Here is a 23896-nt window from a genome sequence, read left to right as displayed (position 1 = left end):
CACTGTGCGTCCTCCTCCTCCTCCCCTTTATCTGCATTTGACCGTGGGCTTTTTTAGCACGGCAGGGGTGTGAAAGTCAGTTTGACCTCTTGGGGCAACCTCGAACACAAATCACGGTGTGCGCTACAAAGCGCTGAGACAGAGGGCCTTGAGCAAGTGAGCAATGACCACAAAATGGTAACCTTTATTTCCAGCACCATAAGCTGTTCTCAGGCGGGATGCTCACACATACACAAGATCAAAGTGTGTTATTCAAGTGGGAGAGATATATCGTCCCTTTGAGAAGTAAAGTTTACCTTGCCGCGGCTTCGCTTGCCTTTTTAAAATCGTGTAGAAACTTTCAGAGGCAATATTTGATTGCTTTCTGGAAGACAAAAGGGTAGGCAGGAGATCGGCTTGCTTGCATTTGTTACAGGGCTTCAGGGTAATCTGGTTTTGTTGGGGTGGTTTGTGAGGCTTCGGGGTCATGCTCTCTGATTCTCCGAGGAGAAAGATCCTCCACATCCTTCCTGTGTGTGTGTGTGTGTGTGTGTGTGTGTGTGTGTGTGTGTGTGTGTGCATGCTGCCCCACACAGCCCACTCCTATTTGCTCTTTGACTCCAATGGCCATATAAGGTGGCCAGCACCATGGTAACCACAGAGCTTGAATAGCAGTGTCAAATCCCTGGGAGCACACACACACACACACACACACACACACACACACACACCCCCTCCCCCTCTGCACACACTCTGGCTCCCTCCCTCCCTCTCTCTCTCTCCATTGCTTTGCTTGATCTCTCTCTCTCAAAGCACACACACAAATAGGCAAGAGGAAAGACGGCTGAGGAAAAAGAGAGCAAATGCAGAGAAATCCAGCTAGTCTCGGGCTGTGGTCATCTTCTTGAATCATAATTTGATTTGTGCACTCTGAGAGCCTGAGAGAGGGAGAGAGAAGAGGAGCATTCGTTCTTTCCAGACCCCCGTTCGCCTGAGCCATAGGGAAAGGCTTCTCTCTCACACACAAACACACACACACACACACACACACACACACACACACACACACACACACAGACAGAGAGCAGCACACAGGGCTAGGCCGCAAGTCATTAGTTCTTCGTGGGCAAGCACTGACAAAAGGCTGGAGAGAGAAGCCCGTATGAGTTCAGCCACAGGAACTATGCAGGGCTGAGCAAGAAGGACGCGCTCCTGCTTTTCTTGATGTTTTTTTTTTTTTTTTTGGAAGGAAGCACCACCGAGGATATTGTCACAACAGAGCACTCGTGCTACACCACGCAGGGGAAGAGCGATCACTTCCTTGTGTCGACTATCTACATTTTGGAGGCAAGCGCAGGCAGTCCACGTCGCCTCGTCTGCCGCTGCAGCTGCCGCAGCTGGCGGCGCCCGAAGAAGCCCACGACCACATGAAAGTGATGTTGTTGTTGCTGTGGGGACATCAACTTGTTTTGCTTGATCTAGGGGGTCACAATGCTGCTGTTGCTGCCGCTGAGAGGATTACAGCAGAATAGGGGAGTTGTGTCCGCAGCCTCGCTGAATGGAAGGAAGATCTAGAGCGAGAAAAAGGATTTTATTTTCCAGGGAAGGAAGCCACAGACACAGCACATTAATGTTCGCCCTGAGGTAAGCTTTGACTCCATTTCTGGGAAGATTTAGAGGGGAATATTTAGGTAGACCGACACCTTTTTATGAGAAATAATTGGTACAAGCGAGGACAAATTCAGTGTGAGGGGTACTTTAAGAGGGGTGGTCAAAGCCTCTCCAGGCATGTGCTATGCTGAGCTACACTGAGGTCCTTTTTCAGCCATTACTGTTGCTACAGAGACTGAGCTGTGTGAGAGTGGAGAAGAGAACAGTATGTGGAGCTGTGTGTGTGGCCGAGAGGATTTTCACCTTTCATGTATTTTGCTCACAAATCAGTCTGCCTCTGCTCTCTTCTAGGAGAACCGTACGCTCGACTCATTGTTCCCTGTGAAAGCTTCCTCGGCTGAAGTGTGACACCGTTCGGCCGAGCAGGCTTCTCTTTCACCATCTCAGGAATTGGTCTGAAAGGAGGAGGGGGAAAAGGACAAACCGACACACAGTGGCTACCACTTGGATAAGGGAAAAGGGCGGTGGAGGGGAGGGGGGGCACTAAAATCTACAAGCATGCACAACTAAAAGTTGCTACACTAGACTGTTTCCAGGTCATAGTGGAGTGGGAGGAGACAGAACTGCTCTTGTTTTTTTTCTGCCAAACACCCTCCTCCTCAAGGCTGTAGCCTATTTTTTTTCTCACTTTGACATCTGCTTGTTTAGCCTGAGGACTGTTTTTTTCTGCTTCTTCCCAGTTCTGCTATTATATGCTCTAAATTAATGCAGAGAGTAAACAAATGAGAGCACAGGCGAGCAGAAAGTACTGATTCTCTCCAGGAGAGGGGAAACACACAATCTGGACTTTTGATGTTTACGTTACCTTGACAGCAACCAGAGATCTTGGCTGCCTGTCCCATTTTCTTCTGCGGTGGTTCGCTAACCAAGCGATGGCCATGGTGAGTGGGGGCTGGGGAGATCCCAATGGGGGCACAAACGGGTTGGGAGACAAGAGCTACCTGAGGGGGGAGGAGGAGGACGGTTCTCCACAGGCGGGGGGCAGCGACATGGAGGCCGGGGACGATGACAAGGCCTGCGTGGTGGACTGCGTGGTGTGCGGGGACAAGTCCAGCGGGAAGCATTACGGCGTCTTCACCTGCGAGGGCTGCAAGAGCTTCTTCAAGAGGAGCGTCAGACGCAACCTCAGTTACACATGCAGGTGAGAGGGGCATCATGGGTAATTGTTCTGTTTTGCTGGAAACGTACATCGTTAACGTTAAGTTACAGCCACACGTGGTTATGTATTGATAGACGTTAATATACAGATGGCGAGACTGTCTGCTTATAAGTCTTTCTAGCATAGTTCTAACAACATTTCACATTTAACTCATTCTATCACCTGTGATCTATTTATGCCATTTCTTTGTTTAATGGAAAGCGCTTTTTAAATTTTTAATGAAAAGTATTTTTCAAAGAAAAAGGCAACCAATCTCTTAATGAATGACGAAACAGGAGTTCGTGCTGAGCTGTTACACTCACACAAAGCAATAGGCCTATTTGTCTTTGCTATGACGTGTGTGAAAAGTGTCATACATGGCACCAAAACTCATAACATCTACAATAGTAAAGGTGTCTCTTTAATACAGCTGAAAAATGAATCGATTAGTCGGTTAACGCCTGGATGCAGCTTCTCAAATGTGAGGATTTTCTGCTTTTTGTGTGTGTTTTGGACTTTTGAATATGTTACCTTCAGCTCCAGGGAAATGCTCCACTATTCTTTCACATTTTACTGACAACGATGAATCGAGAAAAAAGTGGCAGATTAATTGATGATAAACAATCCTTAGTTGCAGCCCTACTTTGTTGTAATGTTTGGGAAGCATGCATGTCATGCAAGCACAAATAAAGGCGTCTCCAAATAGTTGAAGTTAAACAAAGACTTCGGTTGTCATTAATTATAGAGCAAATTAAGTATGTCAGTATTAAGTATTTCATTTCGTACCTATCAATTTATGTAAATCTTGAATTTAGGGCTACAACTAACAATTACTGTCATTGTTAATCAAAGTTCATTCATCGATTATTCGGTGAAATTTCAATAAATAGTGAAATAACTGCACTTCGCAGTTTTTCAGAGACCAAACTGATGTCTTCACATTGCTTGTTTTGTCTGACCAAAGTCCAAAACCTAAACCTATTCAATTTACAATTATATATGATGAAGAATGGCATACTTGCTTGGAAAGTGACTGAAGGAATTAATGGTTCATCAAAAAGTTGACTTACTGATGAATTGACCAATTGTTTAAGCTCTGCTTCAGTTGAATGAAAATAAAAGAGTATGTTGCAAAGTACACCTAAGAACAGTTGAGATATGTTATATAAACAACAGTGAATGATAGGATCTGCTTCCTAAGCATAATGTTTCCTGTGGCCTAATGGGAAATGTAGTTTCATGATACAATATTAATGTTCAGAAGCACTGTAAAAAGGAAGTGTTTTCTTATAAATACAACAATAATCACTGAGCAGCATCACACAGTCTGACACCTGTAATAAATCAGACTGCCATTGCCTCAAAATCATTTGTTTATGTTCTCAGGTCAAACAGAGAGTGTCAGATTGACCAGCACCACAGGAACCAGTGCCAGTACTGCCGACTGAAGAAATGCTTCCGTGTTGGCATGCGCAAAGAAGGTATCTGTCTACCCTGATCCGTAAATCCACTTTGATCCCTTGCAAAGGATGGGGCAAGCTGTGACTGTACATGTGCAATATTGCGAATTCTGCAACTGAATTGATATAAAAAATTAAAATCATTGATATTTCCTTCAGAAAAGAGCCCTTTCATTATTTCAGTCAGCTGCCCTTATGAAAGAACGAAGTCAATCACATTTGCCTTTGTTGTTATCTTGCCTTTTCTGCTCCATGAGCTCCATAGTGCAGAGAAAATGCCACACGTGGCTGTCAAGGCCCTATCATGGCTAAGCTAACCATGCGTGTCAGCTCAATGCCATGTACTAAGTGGCTTAATCTAGTGCCTGTGTAAGAGTGACTGAGAGGGATACAGTGCTAAGACACCTGCGTCCCAGAGCCTTAAGCCTCTGGTTGAAGCTATAGAAACCCCTCTGCCTTGTTTGCTCGATCAGGCAGAATCCAATATGGGGATTTCACCTTAAGTGGTGCAATTCAAGGGAGGCATCATTCAATGTCATGCTGATAGATACATGGAAACAAATAATGAATAAATACAGTGCGTATAGATAGTTGCAAGGCTTTTCAACATTGCAACCATAGAAAATGCATTTAACTTGTTTGAAGGTTTGTGTCTCTGAGCTGTTTGCCCCTCATACTCGTAAATCATGCTAATGGGAGCCATTATGGCTCCCTACAGAGAAATTCCCTCTACTTGACCACCTTCACAGAGGGGTCAGAGGTCAGGGTCAGCCACAGAGCAGCATTCCAAGGCCTGGGTGAATGGATTCCATGTCTTGCTTAAGGACACTTAAGCAGGACAGATGCTCACCACATGAATTAATATCCCCAAATAAATGAGTTTCTATTTAAGGTGATGTTCTTCATCTGGTCTTCAAGCTGAATTTATCTTATCTGCTTATAATGATTACAACATAAACTAAGGTGATACAGTCACCTTAGTTTATTCCAATCATGTTGTAATTCTCCTCCACAATTAATATTGCAGCGCCTTAAAATTTTTAACATAGAGTAAGTGTCTTTGTTTTATTTCCATGGATAACCTTCATGTAGCCTGACGGGCACAAGAATATTTCTCATTGCTTTCACGCCATTCTTGAGGAATCCTTCTGGGCTCGATTATGCCTCCTTTAATGTTGAAGAATAGCTTCCTAATCGGGTCAAGCCTGTCTGCTGATAATCTGACATGCACCGCTGGCTGAACTCAGTTTTAACTTTTCTTCCTCTCCGTTTTCCTCTTCAATTCCCCTCCTTTACCTCCCCTTGTCCTTCACTATTTTCTTCTCTCTTTATCTTCTCTTGTTCATTCCCTTTGTCTTTTTTCCTCCTCTCCTCTCCTCTCCTCTCCTCTCCTCCCCTTTGTCCCCCAACCAAACTACAGCAGTTCAACGCGGCCGCATCCCACCTCAGCCGAGCCTCAGCCCCTCCATCACACCCATAGGTGGCGCCAGCGGCCTTGGTGGCGAGTTCTATAACAACAACAACAATGGTGGAAGTGGAGGAGGTCAGCCGGTGTCAGAGCTCATTTCCCAGCTGCTGCGAGCCGAACCATACCCCAGCAGTCGGTATGGACACCAGTACAACCAACAGGCCGGTCCGGATAACGCCATGGGGATCGATAACATCTGTGAACTGGCTGCCAGGCTGCTCTTCAGCACTGTGGAGTGGGCCAGAAACATCCCTTATTTCCCTGAGCTGCCTGTGTCAGACCAGGTTAGTAGACTACAGTTAATTGAAAAGGTCAAAAAGTATGGTTTGATTGCATATTTAGTTATTTAATTATTCCCTTGTTATCAGAAGGTAGTCTTCTTCACTTGGGAAAGTGAAGTGAAGGACAGTGTCTACATCAAAATATAAATATACAGTGGTTACAGTGAACATGAAAAATGGATGATAACTGTGCAGGGCAATCTGATTAGCACACTAACAAATCCACAGGTGGCCCTGCTGAGGCTGAGCTGGAGCGAGCTGTTCATCCTCAACGCGGCCCAGTCTGCCCTGCCGCTCCACATGGCTCCCTTGTTGGCCGCGGCCGGCTTCCACTCCTCACCCATGTCTGCGGAGCGCGTGGTCTCCTTCATGGACCAGGTGAGGGTGTTCCAGGACCAGGTGGACAAGCTGACCAGGCTGCAGGTGGACTCTGCTGAGTACAGCTGTCTCAAGGCCATCGCCCTGTTCTCACCAGGTGATACTTGCTGCTCTGCTGCTCTATTGGCTGTTATTGCAACACAGTGTGCTGCAGAACCACCCCAGCCAATTTTAAAGGGGCACTCCAGTGATTAAGCGTTTTACGTCCATAAAGTTTTGGACGAAAACACAGATGAAAAAAGAATGGTTAAAGTGAGTTCGGCAGTGGCTCAGATATTTTACTCTCTTGTATGGATCCATCTCCAAAAGCACTGTGTCCTACATTTCCCATAATGCAACTCGACAGTATCTTTTAGCAGACCCTTCCTGCCTGGTAAACACCCACATTTTTAAAACTCCACACCTCCAGTTTTTAACAAAAGCTTTCTGAATTAATTGTCTGAATTAAAAGTCTATGCCCAGATAACCTTGATGACATCACCAGGGTAATTTTTTTTTAGACTTGACAAAGCTCCTCTTGAACACACATAAATTAAGAGTCTAAAAGCTCAGTGAAAATACTGGAGATCTTAAAATGGCAAACTTCATATTTGTAATCCTAAGGTGTCTGGAGAACTGCAGGTCTGTTGGCCACCTCACTGTGTGAATTTACCAACTATGGCACCATCTTCTGGCTTATAAATGAAAATGAAAATAATGCACTATGTGCTGCATAATTTAGTGCTGTCGCTGATCGCTGTGCAGCACTCTGCATTTTAAGACTTTAGAAAAACACAAAAAGTGGCTTCCCTACACAGATTGCTGAGTGGGAGTGCCTTTTTCTAAAAGCATTCATATCTTTTTAAAACTAAATAACCATATCCTGCAAATGTTTTAGAGTTTTGTTTGAGGTTGGTTTTAAATCGTTTGTTGATCTTATATTGTAGACATGAATCGCACTATTTTTGTATGTGTTCCCCTTAGGGGCATTTTATCACATTATCTGCTGGAATTCAACCTGCCTCTCAGCTCCTCACGACTCTTTATGTAACCTGCCCACACTATTAAGTAACTGCCTCCTCCCTCCCTCCCTCTCAGACGCCTGTGGTCTAACAGACCCAGTTCATGTGGAGTCTCTGCAGGAGAAGGCTCAGGTGGCTCTGACAGAGTACGAGAGGATGCAGTACCCGAGTCAGCCTCAGCGCTTCGGACGCCTGCTCCTGCGCCTCCCGGCTCTGCGCGCCGTTCCGGCCAGCCTCATCTCGCAGCTCTTTTTCATGCGCCTGGTAGGAAAGACACCCATCGAGACGTTGATCCGTGACATGCAGCTCTCCGGAAGCTCAATCAGCTGGCCGTATGTCCCAGGACAGTAGTCCCCCCGCGGACGAGGTCTCCGTCTGGATTTAGTGACGACAAAGACCCACAGGAATCCTCTTGACTCATCACTATCCATCTGTGGTTATGAAACTGCAGTGCCAGCTGGCCGTCATATGTACTGTACTGTAACTGCTCTATTCCCCCTCATGAAACTGTCTCCACATGGGCTTCCAGAGAAGAGAGGGGCTGGTGCCAGGGTGGATCTGTCTTGTTGCCAGCCCACTCATTCTGGTCCAGGTCTTAAGCCAGAGACAAGCTCTTCGTGCTGGGTGCCGATATGGCCACCACAGCCTGTCATGTCACCACCCACATGCCATAGTGAATAAAGACGCTGCAGTTTCATGTAGAGGGCACCAGCACCCTGCTATACATACATCTAGAGGACAAAACTGTCCTGCCACTGAAAGTCAGCAGAACACTTTTTCTCACACTGGGCTCATTTTCCATAGATCACCATTTGTGATACAGTGACCTTTGTGTCCACACAACTGATAACATTACAGCACAGTATCATGAATATAATGGATCTAACTGAACAGTGAAGCATCAGGAAGCTGCGGTTGTGCGGTGAACTGAATATAAGACACAGTAAGGGCCTCGTTGTTGAAGAGAAAATTCACTGAGGAACAAGCCAAGGAACTGATCAAATGGAACAGAAGTGAAATAAAATAAAACCAAGGAAAAATCACCAAAGTCTAGAATAGAATCATAAGTACACGAAGCAGAGAGAAAGAGGACTCCTGTGACTGCCTGACCATCAAGTGAACATTGCATTTACATTCATTCACAGGGCTCACTGTTGCTGTAGTTGAAGAAGATTGGAAAAAAAAAAAAAAAAGCCAGTTAAATGAGAACGGGCTAATACCTCACTAGACATCAGAATGCTTTAGTCTGATATTTCCTAAACACAAAACTCTGTAAATGTTGTTCACCAGAAACCGCCTTCTTTTTGACAACTGCCTTGTTATTCAGTATGAATTTGGGTCATTTATGAAATATTCCGAGCATCACAAACATTCGTCTTGTATCTTTTTAAAAAAGATCCCCCAGGTGAACACTTGTGTTTTGACTGATTGAATATGGTGAATTCAGCTATTAAACTTGCTTTGGATCTAGCCTCTTTTTTTTCCTTTTTTTTTTTTTGAGATACGGCAGGCTGACATCAACTCGGGTTTCTTTCAATTCAAGACAATAAGAACTCATTCAACAAATATAGCTGGTGATGAGAGTTTATAACCAACACTACCAGTTAAATACCAGTTTACGTCACTCAATGCGGTCTCTGGGGGAATGATCCCATGAAAAACATATTGAAATGTGTATATATTGAGGCCAACTTTGTCTTTTTGCATGTTCAAATGTTGTTTTGGATCTCTGCTGAGTTGAAATGCTTTCATCCTTTTACATTATGTAACTCAAGATTCATTTAAACATTAAAATATTGTGTTCACTGTTAGCTCCTAAATGGATTTTTTTCTTATATGTATTTACATGAAAATACCTCTGTCATCTGTTTAGATGTCAAAAAAGAAGCTTACTTTCATGCCATTACAGGTGATATGACGGAGAGATGTTTATGCTCTCATCTCTAAGCATCTGAGTGAGTCTCTGCTGTTGTGAATGATGTGAGATGATACTGTAATGCATGGAAATCTGGTGGGAAAACTGCACTTGGAGGATATACAATGCCAAAACATCACACTATCTGTGAACAGTTCAAAAGAAGACGGGCCCTGATACGCTGGTCCACCAGAATTTACCTCACACAGGTATTTCAAGAGGCGAGTTTACAAAACCACAAAATCAACTCTAAATACAACATATTTCAGCATTTAGGGAGGAAAACATGTAGAAGGATGTAACTCTGCTTCTTGATCTACCACCGGGCCTTTTGAAAGTTGGATATTCTTCTTTTAGGCAACCACTCACACAATCATGTAAGTGAGGGAAAAAAAAGATAAATATACTATAACTGTTTTCTTATCTTTGTGTTACTGAGTTTTTAAAATTTCATGTGTATGGACAACGTTATTAAAAGAATCAAAAAATGACTGTCTTTTGTTATGTTTTTTTTTAAACTACCTGAAAATGTGTTGTAATTACATCTGTATGAAGAATGCCAAATAAACACTGCAACATGTATCATAAATGTATAAGTGTGATTTGAATTCATATGCCAAAACAGTTTAAACAGCTGATTTATTTAAATAATTGTCTCCTTTTCTGTCAGACTTTTATTCATCACATTATTTTTTTGTATAAAAACTGATATTCATTCGTTTCCATAATACAACATTCTGTAACAAACAGCATTAAATAAAAATTGCCATTGAGTTGGAAAGTAAAATCTAACACAAGGTGCAACACATTCAATCACACAGAGAGTCTATCAGAAGATCTGTTCTGACAGTAATCTGCTCTGACAGCTGAAGAAACTAATACAGAAGCTGTAAACACTGGGGTCAAAAACAGTTGAGGTTCAGTGACTCTAAGGCCAGTGTGAGGGCCATGTTGGTGTGGACTGAACTGTTACAATTCAAACAGAAAAACAGTGAAACTGAAGAAAAAATGGAGTATAAATCCTTGTTTCTTTCGCAAAGTCGCACCCTGTGTGGGTTCATCCTCAGCTGTTTGAGCAGATTATTAAAACACACTAACAAAGACCTTGGTCATAGATTTTCACCAGACGTTTGATGTGGAAAAGCTTTTGCCGAAGTTCTTTGCACTGCTTCTTCTTTGCTTGATAGTCTGGCGTCTAGGAAGTAAGATAAATTGAAGCACGCGGATAAAAAGCAATCAACATTATCAGCATTGGTAGCAATAGTAGAGTATTAAAACATTGAGAAATTCGCTCATTCACTTTTTTGCAGACAGATGAGATGCAACTCTCATATCTACTTGATTAGTCTGATGTTACAGTTAGCTGAGCTTAGCATAAAGACTTGAAACAGGCGGAAACAGCTAGCATGGCTCTGTCCTACACCCGCTCACTACACCTTCCTTCCTTTTTGTTTAATTCACACAAAAACCAAAGTGTGTAAACAACAATTTGTTCATCATGTTGGTTTATGTGCCAAAGTCTATTTCTTGTTCCATAAGTAAGATTGTCGCAATTTCAGTGGCACTTTAAATTTGGTAAGGATGCTAGGTAACAGCTGAGACTCCAGGAAGTCACTGCACACGGTTTGGTCAGAGGCAGGCTAACCGTTTCCCCCTGCTTCCAGTCTTTATGCTAAGCTAAGCTAACCGGCTGCTGGCTGCAGCTTCATACTGACCGTACAGAAATGAGAGTAGTATCGATCTTCTCATCTAACTATCGGCAAGAAAGCGAATAAGCTTTTATTTCCCAGAATATTGGACTAATTCTTTAATTTCACATTATGATACCACATTATATAATTCCACTCACCCTTTTCAGGTCTTTGAGTCGGTTATACTCATCTGCCACACCCTGAAAATGAAAATTATAACGTAAACAACATAAGACCATTCTGAAATTGTAGCAGAAAAGTGAAATCTGTCTTGGTTCATCTTCACTACTGTGATTCTATGGCAGTCCATCATACTGAGGATGAACTAAGCTGATAAATTTTAATTAATTAAAAGACACAGCTATGACGATGCATTCTCCAGGAAGCTTGCCCTGGATTTGTCCACTCTGACCTCCCTCCTATTTTTCTCTACCTGGTACTTCATGGAGCCCTCATCCAACACGTCCAGTTCTCGGCTCAGCTTGTGCATCTGGTCACTGATGTCATCCATTTCAGCACAGAGGCTCTTATAGAGAGCCAGATCGGAATCAAACTCCTTCTTGTACTGGCGGCGCTGCTTGTCTGAAATTATCTCTGGGTACTGCCTGGAGTGGGATGTTAATATGAATATTAAATTTAAAGTATTATTGAGGCAGTGGCAAAAAGAGAAGGTGATGAGCTTTATTTTCTTACCAGTGTTAAAATTAAAATAATTTAAGTTGGCCAACTTGCCTTAAAGACAGTTGTAATGTCAGCATTTGTGGTATTACAGCATTTTCCTCTGAAATAATACTGTCTGTTCAGGGCAGGGCACATTCTCTCCAGTCTCTCCTGTTATTAATTAAAAAAAGTTAAGCCTGAAGAAAGTAATACTTCCTCTCAGATTGGACTTAAATACTTTCATTTGGGTTTAACAAGTTTTTTATTTTTTTATTTTTTTTACTGACACTGATGCTGATTTGTCTTGCTTCAAGCTGCTGATAGCGAACATTTATGCTGCTATTCCACATCTTTAAATTTCAGTATTTTCCTGCCTCAAAAATAATATTGTGTTATTTTACATTGAGGAAAAGCATCTGAACCAGTATGCAGACAATACAGCTCTTCTGTGAATTACAAGTCTTTCAGTTCAATTACAGTAACTAAACTTAAGCATAGTAACCACAATTGTAGTGTGCACCTCCTCACATATTTTTAACGTTATTTAGCTTAGGGGAAACTGATATCTCTTGCATTCACGTCCACGCATCCTTATTTATCTTTTTTTTCTCTACATTTCTCTACCTCTTTAGTATGCGTTTAAATGCTTTATGTTGTATTTAATGTTTTTTTAGTTTAATTAAATATGGAAAACACTTTGAACTGCCCCTTTGATTAGACTTGTTTGAATACTTGCTCAGATGATGAACACGCCAAGATTGCGGTATTAAATGGCAGTGGAGGAGTGGCCCACCTGTAAAGGTAATCTGTGTGGTCCAGCTCATTGCCAGTCTCTCCGGTGGTGTAACCAGTTTCACACTGGGACTCCATCATCTCCTGAGCAGCAGGATTGGGCTCTGGGTCCTTCCTCTGTTCCCTTTCCACATGATAAGGAGGAGGATTCCTGAAGCAGTCAGTCTTGTCGGAGGAGTTGCTGGAACAAACTGTGACCCCGCTGTTCTGATACAGAGGCTCAGCTCCCCGACGGTTGCTGTTGTCAGCAGAGGAACTGTGGAAATGTCAGACACAGGCATTTGATGATTGATTGTATATTTATGCTTGAACGTCGACAGTCACATTTATTTATGTTGGATTTATTAGAATTTAAGCTGCAAATTCAGGAGAACATTTTTGCTAAATCTAGTATCGCCGATAACAGAGATATGAGGTCTGAATCGAACATTCAAAAGTATCAGTTAAAAAAGAATCATTCGGCCATTTTTGACCACTTATTACAAAAAAATGTCAACACAGGCAACATACACTCACCGGCCACTTTATTGGGTACACCTGTTCAAATGTTTGTCAACACAAATAGCTAATCAGCCAATCACATGGCAGCAACTCAATGCATTTAGGTTTCCAGACGTGGTCAAGACATCTCGCTGAAGTTAGCGTAAGTAAACCGAGCATCAGAATGGGGAAGAAAGGGGATTTATGTTTGTTGGTTCCAGACAGACTGGTCTGAGTATTTCAGAAACTGCTGATCTACTGGGATTTTCATACACAACCATCTCCAGGGTTTACAGAGAATGGAAAAAGAGAAAGTGAGCCGCAGTTGTGTGGACGAAAATGCCTTGTTCTTGTCAGTGGTCAGAGGAGAATGTGCAGACTGGTTCGAGATGACAGAAAGGCAACGGTAACTCAAATAACCACTTGATACAACCAAGGTATGCAGAATACCATCTCTGAATGCACAACATGTCGAACCTTGAAACTGGATTCTACAGTTCGCACAGGCTCACCAAAATTGGACAATAGAAGTTTAAAAGAAATGCTCCCTGAGTTGATGAGTATCTCGTCAGATAGTAGGGTCAGACTTTGGCGTAAACAACATGAAAGCATGGATTTATCCTGCCTTGTATCCACGGTTCAGGCTGGTGGTGTAATGGTGTGGGGGATATTTTCTTGGCACACTTTGGGCCCTTTAGTATCAATTGAGCATCATTTAAACACGACAGCCTACTTGAGTATTGTTGCAGACCATGTCCTTCCCTTTATGACCACAGTGTACCCATCTTCTGATGGCTACTTCCAGCAGGGTAATGCACCATGTCACAAAGCTCAAATCATCTCAAACTGGTTTCTTGAACATGACAATGAGTTCACTGTATTCCAATAGCCTCCACAGTCACCAGATCTCAGTCCAATAGAGCACCTTTGGGATGTGGAGGAACGGGAGATTTGCATCATGGACGTGAAGCCGACAAATATGCAGCAACTGCATGATGCTATTATGGCAATATGGTCCAAAGAGAGGAATGTTTTGTACACCTTGTAGAAAGCATGCCACTAAGAAAAGGGACTGCTACTCACACGCAGTTCTAAAGGCAAAAGGGGATCTTTAATATTTGAACAAAAACAAATAAAATTGGCATTTCAAGAATACCATTCAAAGTTGTATGAATCAGAATGTAAATACAACCCAACCAACCATGCACCCCTCTTTGAAGACAAAAAATAGATCTGTCAGTGTTAATAATTTTCTGTACTGGTCTGGCTATATAGATGATCTGCCATGCCAATAAATCTTATTTGATCTGATTTGATTTGACAGATGTCAAGGAAATGGGCATTAAGGCAGCCACTAAAGCTGGTACAGCACCAGGACAGATGGTTATTTTGCAGAATTCTATAAATGTTTCCCGGACATCTTTTCTCCAATTCTGACCTTATTATACAAGGATATTATTACCACTCAGTTCATACCCAGAAGTATGAGCACAGCTGTTATTTCCCTGTTCCAAAACCAGGTAATGACAATTTACAAATGGGCAATTTTTGTCCTCTCAGCTTGTTTAATAATGAATTAATTTAGATCAAGTGGGTTTTATTGCTGGTTTAACAAATGAATACTTCAAAGCCCATTCTTTATTCTTTATTCGGATCCCTTCCACAAACTGGTCTCTAGTCTTCCTGGGGTCCACACAAAAACAATAACAAAAAAACAAACATCACAGAATCATTCAAACAAAAAAGGCAAAATAAGCCAAATATAATGATCAGAAAATAAGTGAAATTACTCTTCATATGAAACAATATACACTAGCAGCTTACAATGTGACAAAAACAAATGGTCACAAATACCAAGCAACAAAAGCAATCAAATAAAACAATCATGTGTTTTAGTGACTTTATGAATGCAAATCTACTTTTGGAACAATGTGATCACTCTGATTGGACCAAGACAGTAAATGATCTAATTCAGTAATTTAACTTCTTTCAGTATAAAACAATACATCAACACATATTTGTTTCACTTGCTCGTAGAACTTTAATGATCAGAAAACAGATCATCGTAATTGATATTATTTTCACAGAGAAGATTTTTTTATAATTATTATAAGACTAACATTAGGTAGAGCACAGACCATACTGTGGTGTTCTTGCACCACGGACTCATTAGCTGCAGCCAACACTCACCTGTTACTTTTATAATTTTCCTCATTGTAGCTGACTGTTCCCTTGCCGTAGGAAACCACACTTCTCTCCACCCTCAGGTTAGGTGCTGCTCTCTCTGATACAACAACAGTTGGAGCCTGCTGTGTGCTGCGCACCTCTCCAACATGGTTCACCTAAGACAGTAACAGAAGACTGGAGTCAAAATCACTTAATTTTATGTGTTTACATTGCAGATAATTAGATTTTATTTATTTGGAGATGCATAAGACAGAAAATCAACAATATCAGAAAATACTAATAATGTGATTAGTATGTCTTTCAGTATTTTGAGGCATAAAGCCATATTTAGAATCATGAGGATGAATCAAATGCATTTTTTATGCCGGAAAGAAAGTACAGAACTGGAGGGTTTGTTATACTGCACAGGACACTGTGCAGACTGTGTCACTGCCAGACATGTTTGCATGTAGCCAAAAACATACAAGGACACACACACACACACACGCACACACACACACACACACACACACACACACACACACACAGACACACACACAAACAGAGCAATAAAATGAAACATTTGCTGTTCATTCTTTCTGAAATATCAGGTAAACATGCAGCAAGGCACCCAGGTTCTTTTCTTTTTCAGAAGAAAATATCGTGCTTATCAAATGGAAGATTTTAACACCTACACAACAATACACAATGCTACAACCCTTTACAACCACAACATTTTTGAAAAAATGTAATGTTAAATACAGCATAGTCAAAATAAAACATTGTCAAATGATACCAAACACTAAAACTGCATTATGTCTCATGTAATCCACTGTAATGCATAATTAATGAATTCTAGTCATTGGCCTATTTCTGGATCGGAGAGTAGTCGTACAGGACGAGGATCTAGTGAGCTGATGTGAATGTCTGGAAAAAGCAGCCTGTGAAATAGATCTCATGAATGCGGAGTCTAAGGATGATCCTCTATGTGAATAAAACTCCCGGAAAACTGCTGAAGCTAAAATCCAAAGAACTGACACGTAAATCTGTAAGTGCTCCAATGATGGAGAGATGATTATTTTCTTTAAAAATGAATCTGCTGATGGTTTTCTTGATTAATCATTTATGTGTCATAAAATGCCAATACGTTGTGAAAAAATGCTCATCACAATTTTCCAGAGGTTAAGGCAACACATTTAGCAAGCTGTTACTAGTGAATGTTTGGCAGGTGACTCAATCAATGAATCGATTATTAAAATAGTTGCTGATTAATTTTCAGTCGAATAATAAATGAATTAGTCAACTTGTTCAAATTGTTTCAACTCTAGACCCCAAAATTATGTCTTTAACGCAAAGGTTTCCAATTTACAGTGAAAAGAGCAAAACATCCTCCCTTTAAAGGGAGATGATGATCACCAATTTGAATAATCATTTCAGCATATTTATTTTCTTTATTGTTCTGCAGTATAAAATAAATCAACGCCTCCATGAAATATTTTGTTTGTTTTTTTGTACATCATCTCAGGATATTTACTTTATTAGGAGGAGCTGCACACTCACCTCATGTTTACAGTCTTAGTTCTGGTCTCCTCTGTGACTTTAGGGATTTTTTTTGGATAAATATTAATTGGGCTGTCGTATAATGCAATCAACATACAATTTTCAAAAACAGATGCAGTGTTTTTTTATGTAGTTATCCTACATTATTTTCTCTCAATTACTGCTCCTTTCCAGTTCCAGTTAAACAGAAACGTAGCACAAAACACAAGGAAATTACTTCTTTGCCAGGAGTCTAGTCTGTAGCAGTGTGTAGCAGTCCCTTTGCATACTGAATCATTTAGCGCCATCACACTCTGGAGGGATTCACACAGCAACACTGAGGCAACTCAACCCTTTTTATACATTATACATGCCACATACATTATATATGCCTCCCTGCAAGGCAAGCATCTTCACTGAAATACAAGAGTGCCCCAGAATAGGGCCTGCATCTCAATGAAGCGACTTGCTACACGCTTTGCAGGGATGGCAGTATGTAGGCCAAGGCCTCGCTGGATAAACTGAATGAATATGTTGTTTCCTTTCCATAATGAGTCATGGTGGACATGATACATTCATAGTACACTGATACTAGAAGATTAATCACTGCTAAATACCACATGAGGCTACTGCTGTGAAGTACAAACAGCGCAGCTTTCACAGGGCTTTACAGCACCTGCTAAATGCTGGAGCACTGATGGTCTGGGACAGTGGCTCTCCACCTGTGGGAGCAGCCGCCAGATATTTATCACACACAAAATCATGTACTGTATATTAGTTAAGAATCATACTTTTGCTATACTTACATCTATTAATACTGTATACTTTCACCTGTCCTTCAAATAAAACTATCTCAACAACTTTATGGTGGATTTATCAATTATTGTTGTTATTAGGCCACACCTGCCAGTTTCCACTAGATTTTCTGCCACTTTGACCCACTTGCTCAAATGATTTTTGAGCCCTGAATGATTATTTATGTAATATATTGCCATAAACATTCTTCCAGTGCGACAAAAGACATCAGCTATGGTTTCCAATCTGTATGTGGCGAGCTACAGCGCATAAACAATAGCTTATCTAACCTACATAATGACCACAGGGAGAAAAAGTGAATGGCCAAATTGCTGCAGGACTTGTGGGTCCTCTGATTAAATCCCCCTACAAGCAGACAATTTTGAATAGAGACACTTCTGCATATATGTGTTGTGTTTGAAAGTCTTGGGTATACATTACAGCTGACAATTCAGAGTAAAACTTTCAGGTGAATAATGTACTTTAATAACATTACTGGTTAATTATATATAGGTTTATGTCCAATACCAATTGCTATGGATAGTTTATTTATGAATGTCTTTGTTGAACCATATGGTGCAATTAGTTTGAAACCTTCATGGTTCTGTGTTAAAGAAACAAAAAAAGTAAATGTTATTTAATTATAAGCAAATGTTTGGCAGTAAAGATTTGACAACTACCATTTTAGCATACAACTACATATTTTCTAGTCTGGTTTTGTCATATGCTTAAGAATACATGTTTCTTCTACGGGTAAAGAACGCAGTGAGCTATTTACAACATTTACTGGTTTCAAATGATTCAGTCTATCTATGTGATGTGTCGTGTGTGCCGGAAATGCATGTGTGATAATATTGGAAAATTGAAACCTGGCTCCTAACCATTAAGTGAATTACTTTTAATGTGTTGCCTGGCTGTGTTTCCTTTCATAGGAAATCCTATAGTGTTTCTTGTCATTCATTTTTATATGGTTTCTTTGCAGCTGTTATCACTGGTCTGGTTAATGATCAGTCAGAGTGAAACCTGGGTGCGCCGCAGATTAACAGCAGCATTCTCTGAGTCAACAGCAGCAGGAGATGTGAGTTTGTGAAACCTAATGGTCACTACAAAGCTACAAGGAACTTCACAATGAGTATATGTTGGCTCTGAGCTTTATACCTTCCGGTAACTTGAAAAGAACAAACATGAGATTGTAAGCAGTGAAGTCCCTCTGGGTTTTGTTTTTTATCTGCCTGGGGAAATCGAAATAAACATAAACCACAGGTCTTTTGTGGACTGTAAGTAATATATCATCTCACTCAGTCTTTACTCACACAAACACAATCACCATTCATCCTGTTAAAATATCATGAATAAAAAAATCATAAAACACATAGAGACATTACTCACCCAGTCCTGAACATCCTGCCCCTCTGACGGCCTGACCAGCGGCTCGTCCCAGTAGATGTTAGCTTGGCTGTGGTGCCAAATCTTGCTGCGGGTTTTATAGGCGTAGTAAGCAGACAGGGACAGGGCCAACACCACCATCAGACCCAACACTAACGCAACCGCCTGAGGAAAGACAGTAAATTATAGATCAGAATAGAATAAAATTGAATAAAATAGAGTAAAATAGAATAATCCTGCTAACCTCCTCGGGGTCCATGTAGCAGTAATGGTGCAGGTACTGATTGTACATGGGGAACCCCCCTGGAAAACCGGCCCCCACGCTGCCACTGAAACTGGGACTGCCCTGGATGTTTTGGCACATCATCAGCATGGGATTGTACAGCATGCTCTGTGAGCTCTGAGACATCGGGTTCACTCCGATCACAAAGATGATATCGATGATGCCCTTAAAATCAAAGGAGAGGCACGTTTAATCACTGTAATGATTTAAATGCCTATGTTATCTTTGAGTGATGCTGCCAATACAAAAAGTAAAAAATGACATTTTTTGTCAAGGGACTGGCTTTGACGAGAGCGATAAAGCAATATTTCTAGGTAGTCAAATGCTGTGTTCAGACCGCAGGCCGAAGTGACACAATATTTGTTGCTCATAGATTCAGACCGTCGTCACAATTCTGCTACTTGTCTGGACGGAAACAGTAGATAGGGAGAGTTATAGGGCTTATACGCACTGTACAGTACCAGAAACTGCAGTGTGAACATAGCCAAAAGGGAACTCAGTATTAAAAAAAGGTAGAGATCCTTTCCATAATGTTGTCAGGCATTCATAATAACTCAGTGGCAAAACAGGCACTTAAGTGGACGTACTTTGACGGGGTACAATTGCTCACAAAGATTACGTTGCAGCTCTCATCACTGCTGCCAACTGCAGAGTGTTCGCTCAATACTGGACCAATTTTAAAAAATGTTATTCCAATAAGCCATATAGAAATGGGAAAATGCGATCCAGGTTAAAAAAAATACAGAACTTAGCCTTTAATGCTTAACTTAGCCTTAACTTAATGCTTAGTCCCCTTCTGTTATTATAAATAAATAACAGAATAAATAACCACTGCTACCTGCTTGACAGTAGACACAGTGAGCAAACTAGCTTGTGAACATAGTGGAGCATTTAGCAGCTAAAGAGCCAGATATTTCTCTCAGGAAAGACCAAAACAGAGCAGACTGAACTTTGGATTCACATTCATCAGATGGCCAGAACACACAAATGTCCAAATTAATTTTACTTTAATTTGTTTGTTGGACGTGCAAATGAGTAACTCTTTGCTAACAAGTTCACCATTTCAACTTGTATTGTTTACAGCTTGTTTTTGCTGCCCCAATTTCATGAATTTAAAACATCTATGCAGCTTTTTGCCACTTTCGTCTCATATTTAGGTTGCTACCCCACAGCCTTTTCACTTCGGTATCAAACTGTCAGAATCAAGTCCTTATTTAATAACTGAATCAAGACCATAGAGGGGGCTGAGATGGGACTCAATACAGCAGAGGGCAATACTACAAGATATTTGTTTTGAGTAAGGACTGTATCTCTTCTGTGAACTGGAAACACTCCCACCCTTTTCCTCTTACAGTGGCTATCACTACTACTGTTTCCACCCTCATGACCCACACCTGACTGTAACATGTTGCTCTGTGTGTGATCATGAATTGATTGACACATTTTATATTTGGTGAAACTTACCTGAAGGACAGCTAAGATGATATCACAAATGAACACAGTAAGGTAGAACCTGCACCCCCGCATCATCCGTGACCGTGAGAAACTCCCCACCAGGAACCCCAGTGAAACCAGGAAGCAAATGGCCGCCATGGAAATCATCGCCGACTTGGCAGAATGTGGCGTCATGTAGGAGCTACTGTAACCATAGCTGCCTCCATGATATCCAAAATCCATGCCTGTGACAGCCCCTGCAGCCCCGAAACCATAGCCCCCATACCCAAATCCGTTCATGTCCCACACCAAGGTTGAAGCCACGCAGGCGAAGATCAGGAAACACATGAGTACTGTAGCTCCTTGAAAGGTTTTGACGAAACCAGGAGGAGAAAACCAGCGGTAGAAGTGTTGAGGCGTCTCTTCCATATAGTAGGAGTCTGGAGGGACATTATAGGTGTATGGGACATACTGGCTCTGGGGGGAGTGAACGCTCCTTGGGGGATAGAAGCCTTGGGAGGTGGTGCTGTAAGGCGGGCTGTACACAGGGGGGCTATCGTAATACTGAGGTTCATACATGGTTTAGAAGATCTTACTGCAATTTCACCTGGAAGAGGGAGGAAAAATAAGATAACATCCTTGTTATATTTTGTAATATCTTATCACTTTACCCAAATTCTAACCTTGTATCACCTCAGTCCTCTGGAGTGATGCCTTATGTAAAAAAGACTCTTAGAATTGAAAATGTGATGGCAGAATATAAAATAACTTTACTCCAAATGCCCATTCATAGTCCTTTCAGCACTTTTGTTTATATGATGTAACTAGGTTTTTTTTAAACACAGCATGGACCTCTCTGCCCTTCATTCACCTCAGCCCATGCCTGAACCGTCTCCCCAGTATCGCTGACCCACACTTCATCACTCCAGAGGAACTCAACCCAACAGGCTTCAATAATTCAAGCTTCAATAATTCAGACAGACAGCAGATAAGAGGTGAGCCGCGGCAGCCATGCGAGGGTGTTCACTGCATTGTGCTGCATCTAGGCCTACTGTATGTTACCTTTGTGAACCTGCTGTGAGTGTCAGCCCACTGGGAGAAAAACGGGAAGTTACAAAATAAGCCCACTCAGGCTTGAAAGAGCTGTTTGGGTGTTTTGATCAATTTCAGAGTTTCTATAACTTTTTAAATTTGCTCTCAGAAAGTAAGAAAAATAACAACAAAACAAAAATAATTCCTCAATGTCTCTAACTTTCCTCTCTTTTCTCTTTATTCGTTATTCACCAATTGAACTGGACATATTCCTGCATATTACTGTTATCCAAACAAACCAACTAAATATTTAGATTCTGTCCACTTTACAATCATTCAAGTGTAAGATCCGAGCAATTTATTTTACTTTGGTCAAAACGAACTGCAATTCAAAGTGCTTTTAGTTGAAGTCCACTAATAATAGGTGAAAGTCCTCTTTAAACATTCAACAGGCCAAATCAGTGAACACATTCTAATATGAAACAATCGTTTAAACCTTCACACAACTTTAACAATGAAATTATCGATTAGGGGTACACAACTTACCCAGACACGACAGCAAACGTTCTTCAACTTTACACCCGTCCAGCTCACCTGTCCTCATATCGCGTTATTCACGATAGTCTCCTTTCGATCTGCACACTTTATAGCCTACCGACGATCGTAAACGTCGTCATTTTCCATGCTGGATATTTTTTCCTAACAAAAAAACCCAACAAAAATCGATAATGAAACCTGCAGAGCGTCTCGGCAGGGGCACAGTTCACCCACAACTGACCTGATGGCTCCCATCAGCCATCAGCTACAGCTGCGTTAACATTAAACATTAAAGACCGCATGTACTCTCAGTCCACTTCATGCAATACACTCGAACTTTTTAAAGTTTATGAATGTTTTGACGAACCACAACATTGTATAATTGGATCTTTACTGTAAAGGATAGCTTTATTGTAATAATAATAATAATAATAATAATTATAATAATAGCCTAATAATAATTGTATCATTATTAATATAGCTGCATGCTATTATAGTGTAGGTGGTCATACAGTGAAGCTATTGCCTACATATATTAAAGGCAATCACAAGTGAAACAGTTGGTTGATTAGGCTAATTGATTAGTTGATCAAGTAGGCTAATTAGGGTCATTTTATTTTTCATGGAAAAATTTCCAAGTTCCAGCTTCTCAATTATGAGGATTTGTTTTCCTTTGTCTTATGTTTAAGTAAAAAAAACAAACAAGTGAGCTGTTCAGACAAAAAGAGAAATTTGAAGATGTCAGCTGATACTTCAGGTAATTATGATGGCCTTTTCCCTTTGGCATTTTATATAGACTACCAACCAGTTCTAAAGGTAATCCTATAAGTTGTGTAGTGTGAAAGCATCATTATGTAGTAGTTGTTTTTTTTTGTTAACTTAAAAACAGCTTTAAAATCATTTTGATTGTACACTTACAGGGTAAACTGAGTCTGTGACTTTGCCACTCCAGCCTTGCTGGAAATTTATCATGACAACGCCTTATTGCTTTACGGCACCAACACGACTCTAAAGCAAGCAAGCAATAAGAAGAAGCAAAAAGTGTATAATGTACAATTAAAGTTCTTTGGAAGAAGCTAGCTCTCACGCTGGGTGCCACCCGCCATAAAATGTAACAAAGAAGAAGAAGAAGCTAGCTCTGTATTCTCAATATGAATAGCAGAGGCTGAGAAGAGACCAAAGAAGACGTCGGGGGGAGAGACGAGAGTAAATATCGGACTGGCTTTTACTTATTGGCGCAAGCTAAAAGAGATGAAAGGATGCAGGACAGATGCCAAGCTGGCCTACTTGCTGCTGGACTTGTAAGTTATATGAATACCTGTTAGCTGGCGTGCTATGTCCGGTGTTGTTGAGTTTTGTTGATGTTTGGCTGTGTTAGCAAAGTGTATTAACTCAGAGGTTTAGCCGTTAGCTATGAATATTGAGTTGACTTGAAAACTTAGGTAACTCAAAAAAACATATCTTACATAATGTTGCTTTAATGCAGTCCTGAAAGCAGGCCAGCAGGTATCTACTACATACAGCCTAACATGTAGGTTAAACCAGTAAACCATCACATAGAATGCTGCTGGCTTTTTCCAAGACATTAAGCAATATAACTAAAACTGCCCTAAACTTTATCTTCATTCACATCATTTTACAACAGCTATCAGTCTGCAGTAAACATCATTGTCCTTAATACTGCTGTACTAAAACATCCAAATGGCCGGCATCACTCTCCGCACACAAGAACATAAAAGAGGAGAAAAACACTTTGATAATGATATGTTAATTGACCCTGATGTACAAGGCGAGGTGGCTGTCACAGCTT

At 41.0% G+C, this 23896-nt stretch overlaps 2 protein-coding genes and 1 long non-coding RNA gene across 5 annotated transcripts; 1 reads left to right on the top strand and 2 right to left on the bottom strand.

The window, feature by feature from the left end:
- Nucleotides 1-1411: 1411 nt before the first annotated feature.
- Nucleotides 1412-2537, bottom strand: LOC119902250. Its single transcript, XR_005444314.1, has 3 exons — nt 2456-2537; nt 1894-2045; nt 1412-1550 (listed from the first exon to the last, which is right to left on the bottom strand). It is a non-coding gene; the product is annotated as an uncharacterized LOC119902250 (long non-coding RNA).
- Nucleotides 2498-9780, top strand: nr2f6a (nuclear receptor subfamily 2, group F, member 6a). 2 transcript variants are annotated; one of them, XM_038718317.1, is made up of 5 exons: nt 2498-2791; nt 4175-4269; nt 5672-6000; nt 6226-6472; nt 7453-9780. In XM_038718317.1, the coding sequence occupies exons 1-5, from the start codon at nt 2523-2525 to the stop codon at nt 7725-7727; spliced, it is 1215 nt and encodes a 404-aa protein (XP_038574245.1). In that variant the 5' UTR covers nt 2498-2522; the 3' UTR covers nt 7728-9780. The 2 variants fall into 2 exon arrangements, with proteins under 2 accessions (XP_038574245.1, XP_038574244.1); XM_038718316.1 differs by having other exon boundaries at nt 5669-6000.
- Nucleotides 9781-9956: 176 nt separating this feature from the next.
- On the bottom strand, nt 9957-22316 carry zgc:154006 (uncharacterized protein LOC563016 homolog). Of its 2 annotated transcripts, XM_038718313.1 has the most exons (9): nt 22096-22316; nt 20548-21124; nt 19045-19248; nt 18804-18965; nt 15105-15256; nt 12436-12690; nt 11416-11587; nt 11141-11182; nt 9957-10486 (listed from the first exon to the last, which is right to left on the bottom strand). In XM_038718313.1, the coding sequence occupies exons 2-9, from the start codon at nt 21094-21096 to the stop codon at nt 10385-10387; spliced, it is 1638 nt and encodes a 545-aa protein (XP_038574241.1). In that variant the 5' UTR covers nt 21097-21124; nt 22096-22316; the 3' UTR covers nt 9957-10384. The 2 variants fall into 2 exon arrangements, with proteins under 2 accessions (XP_038574241.1, XP_038574242.1); XM_038718314.1 differs by lacking the exon at nt 11416-11587 and having other exon boundaries at nt 22096-22315.
- Between the last annotated feature and the right edge of the window lie 1580 nt (nt 22317-23896).

The sequence above is a fragment of the Micropterus salmoides genome, unplaced genomic scaffold (assembly GCF_014851395.1).
Source record: "Micropterus salmoides isolate LMB-PRFRI ecotype aquatic unplaced genomic scaffold, ASM1485139v1 Ms_hic_scaffold_14, whole genome shotgun sequence".
Lineage (NCBI taxonomy): Eukaryota > Metazoa > Chordata > Actinopteri > Centrarchiformes > Centrarchidae > Micropterus > Micropterus salmoides.
Note: the sequence above shows the minus strand (reverse complement) of the source record. Positions and strands in the feature narration are given on the sequence as shown.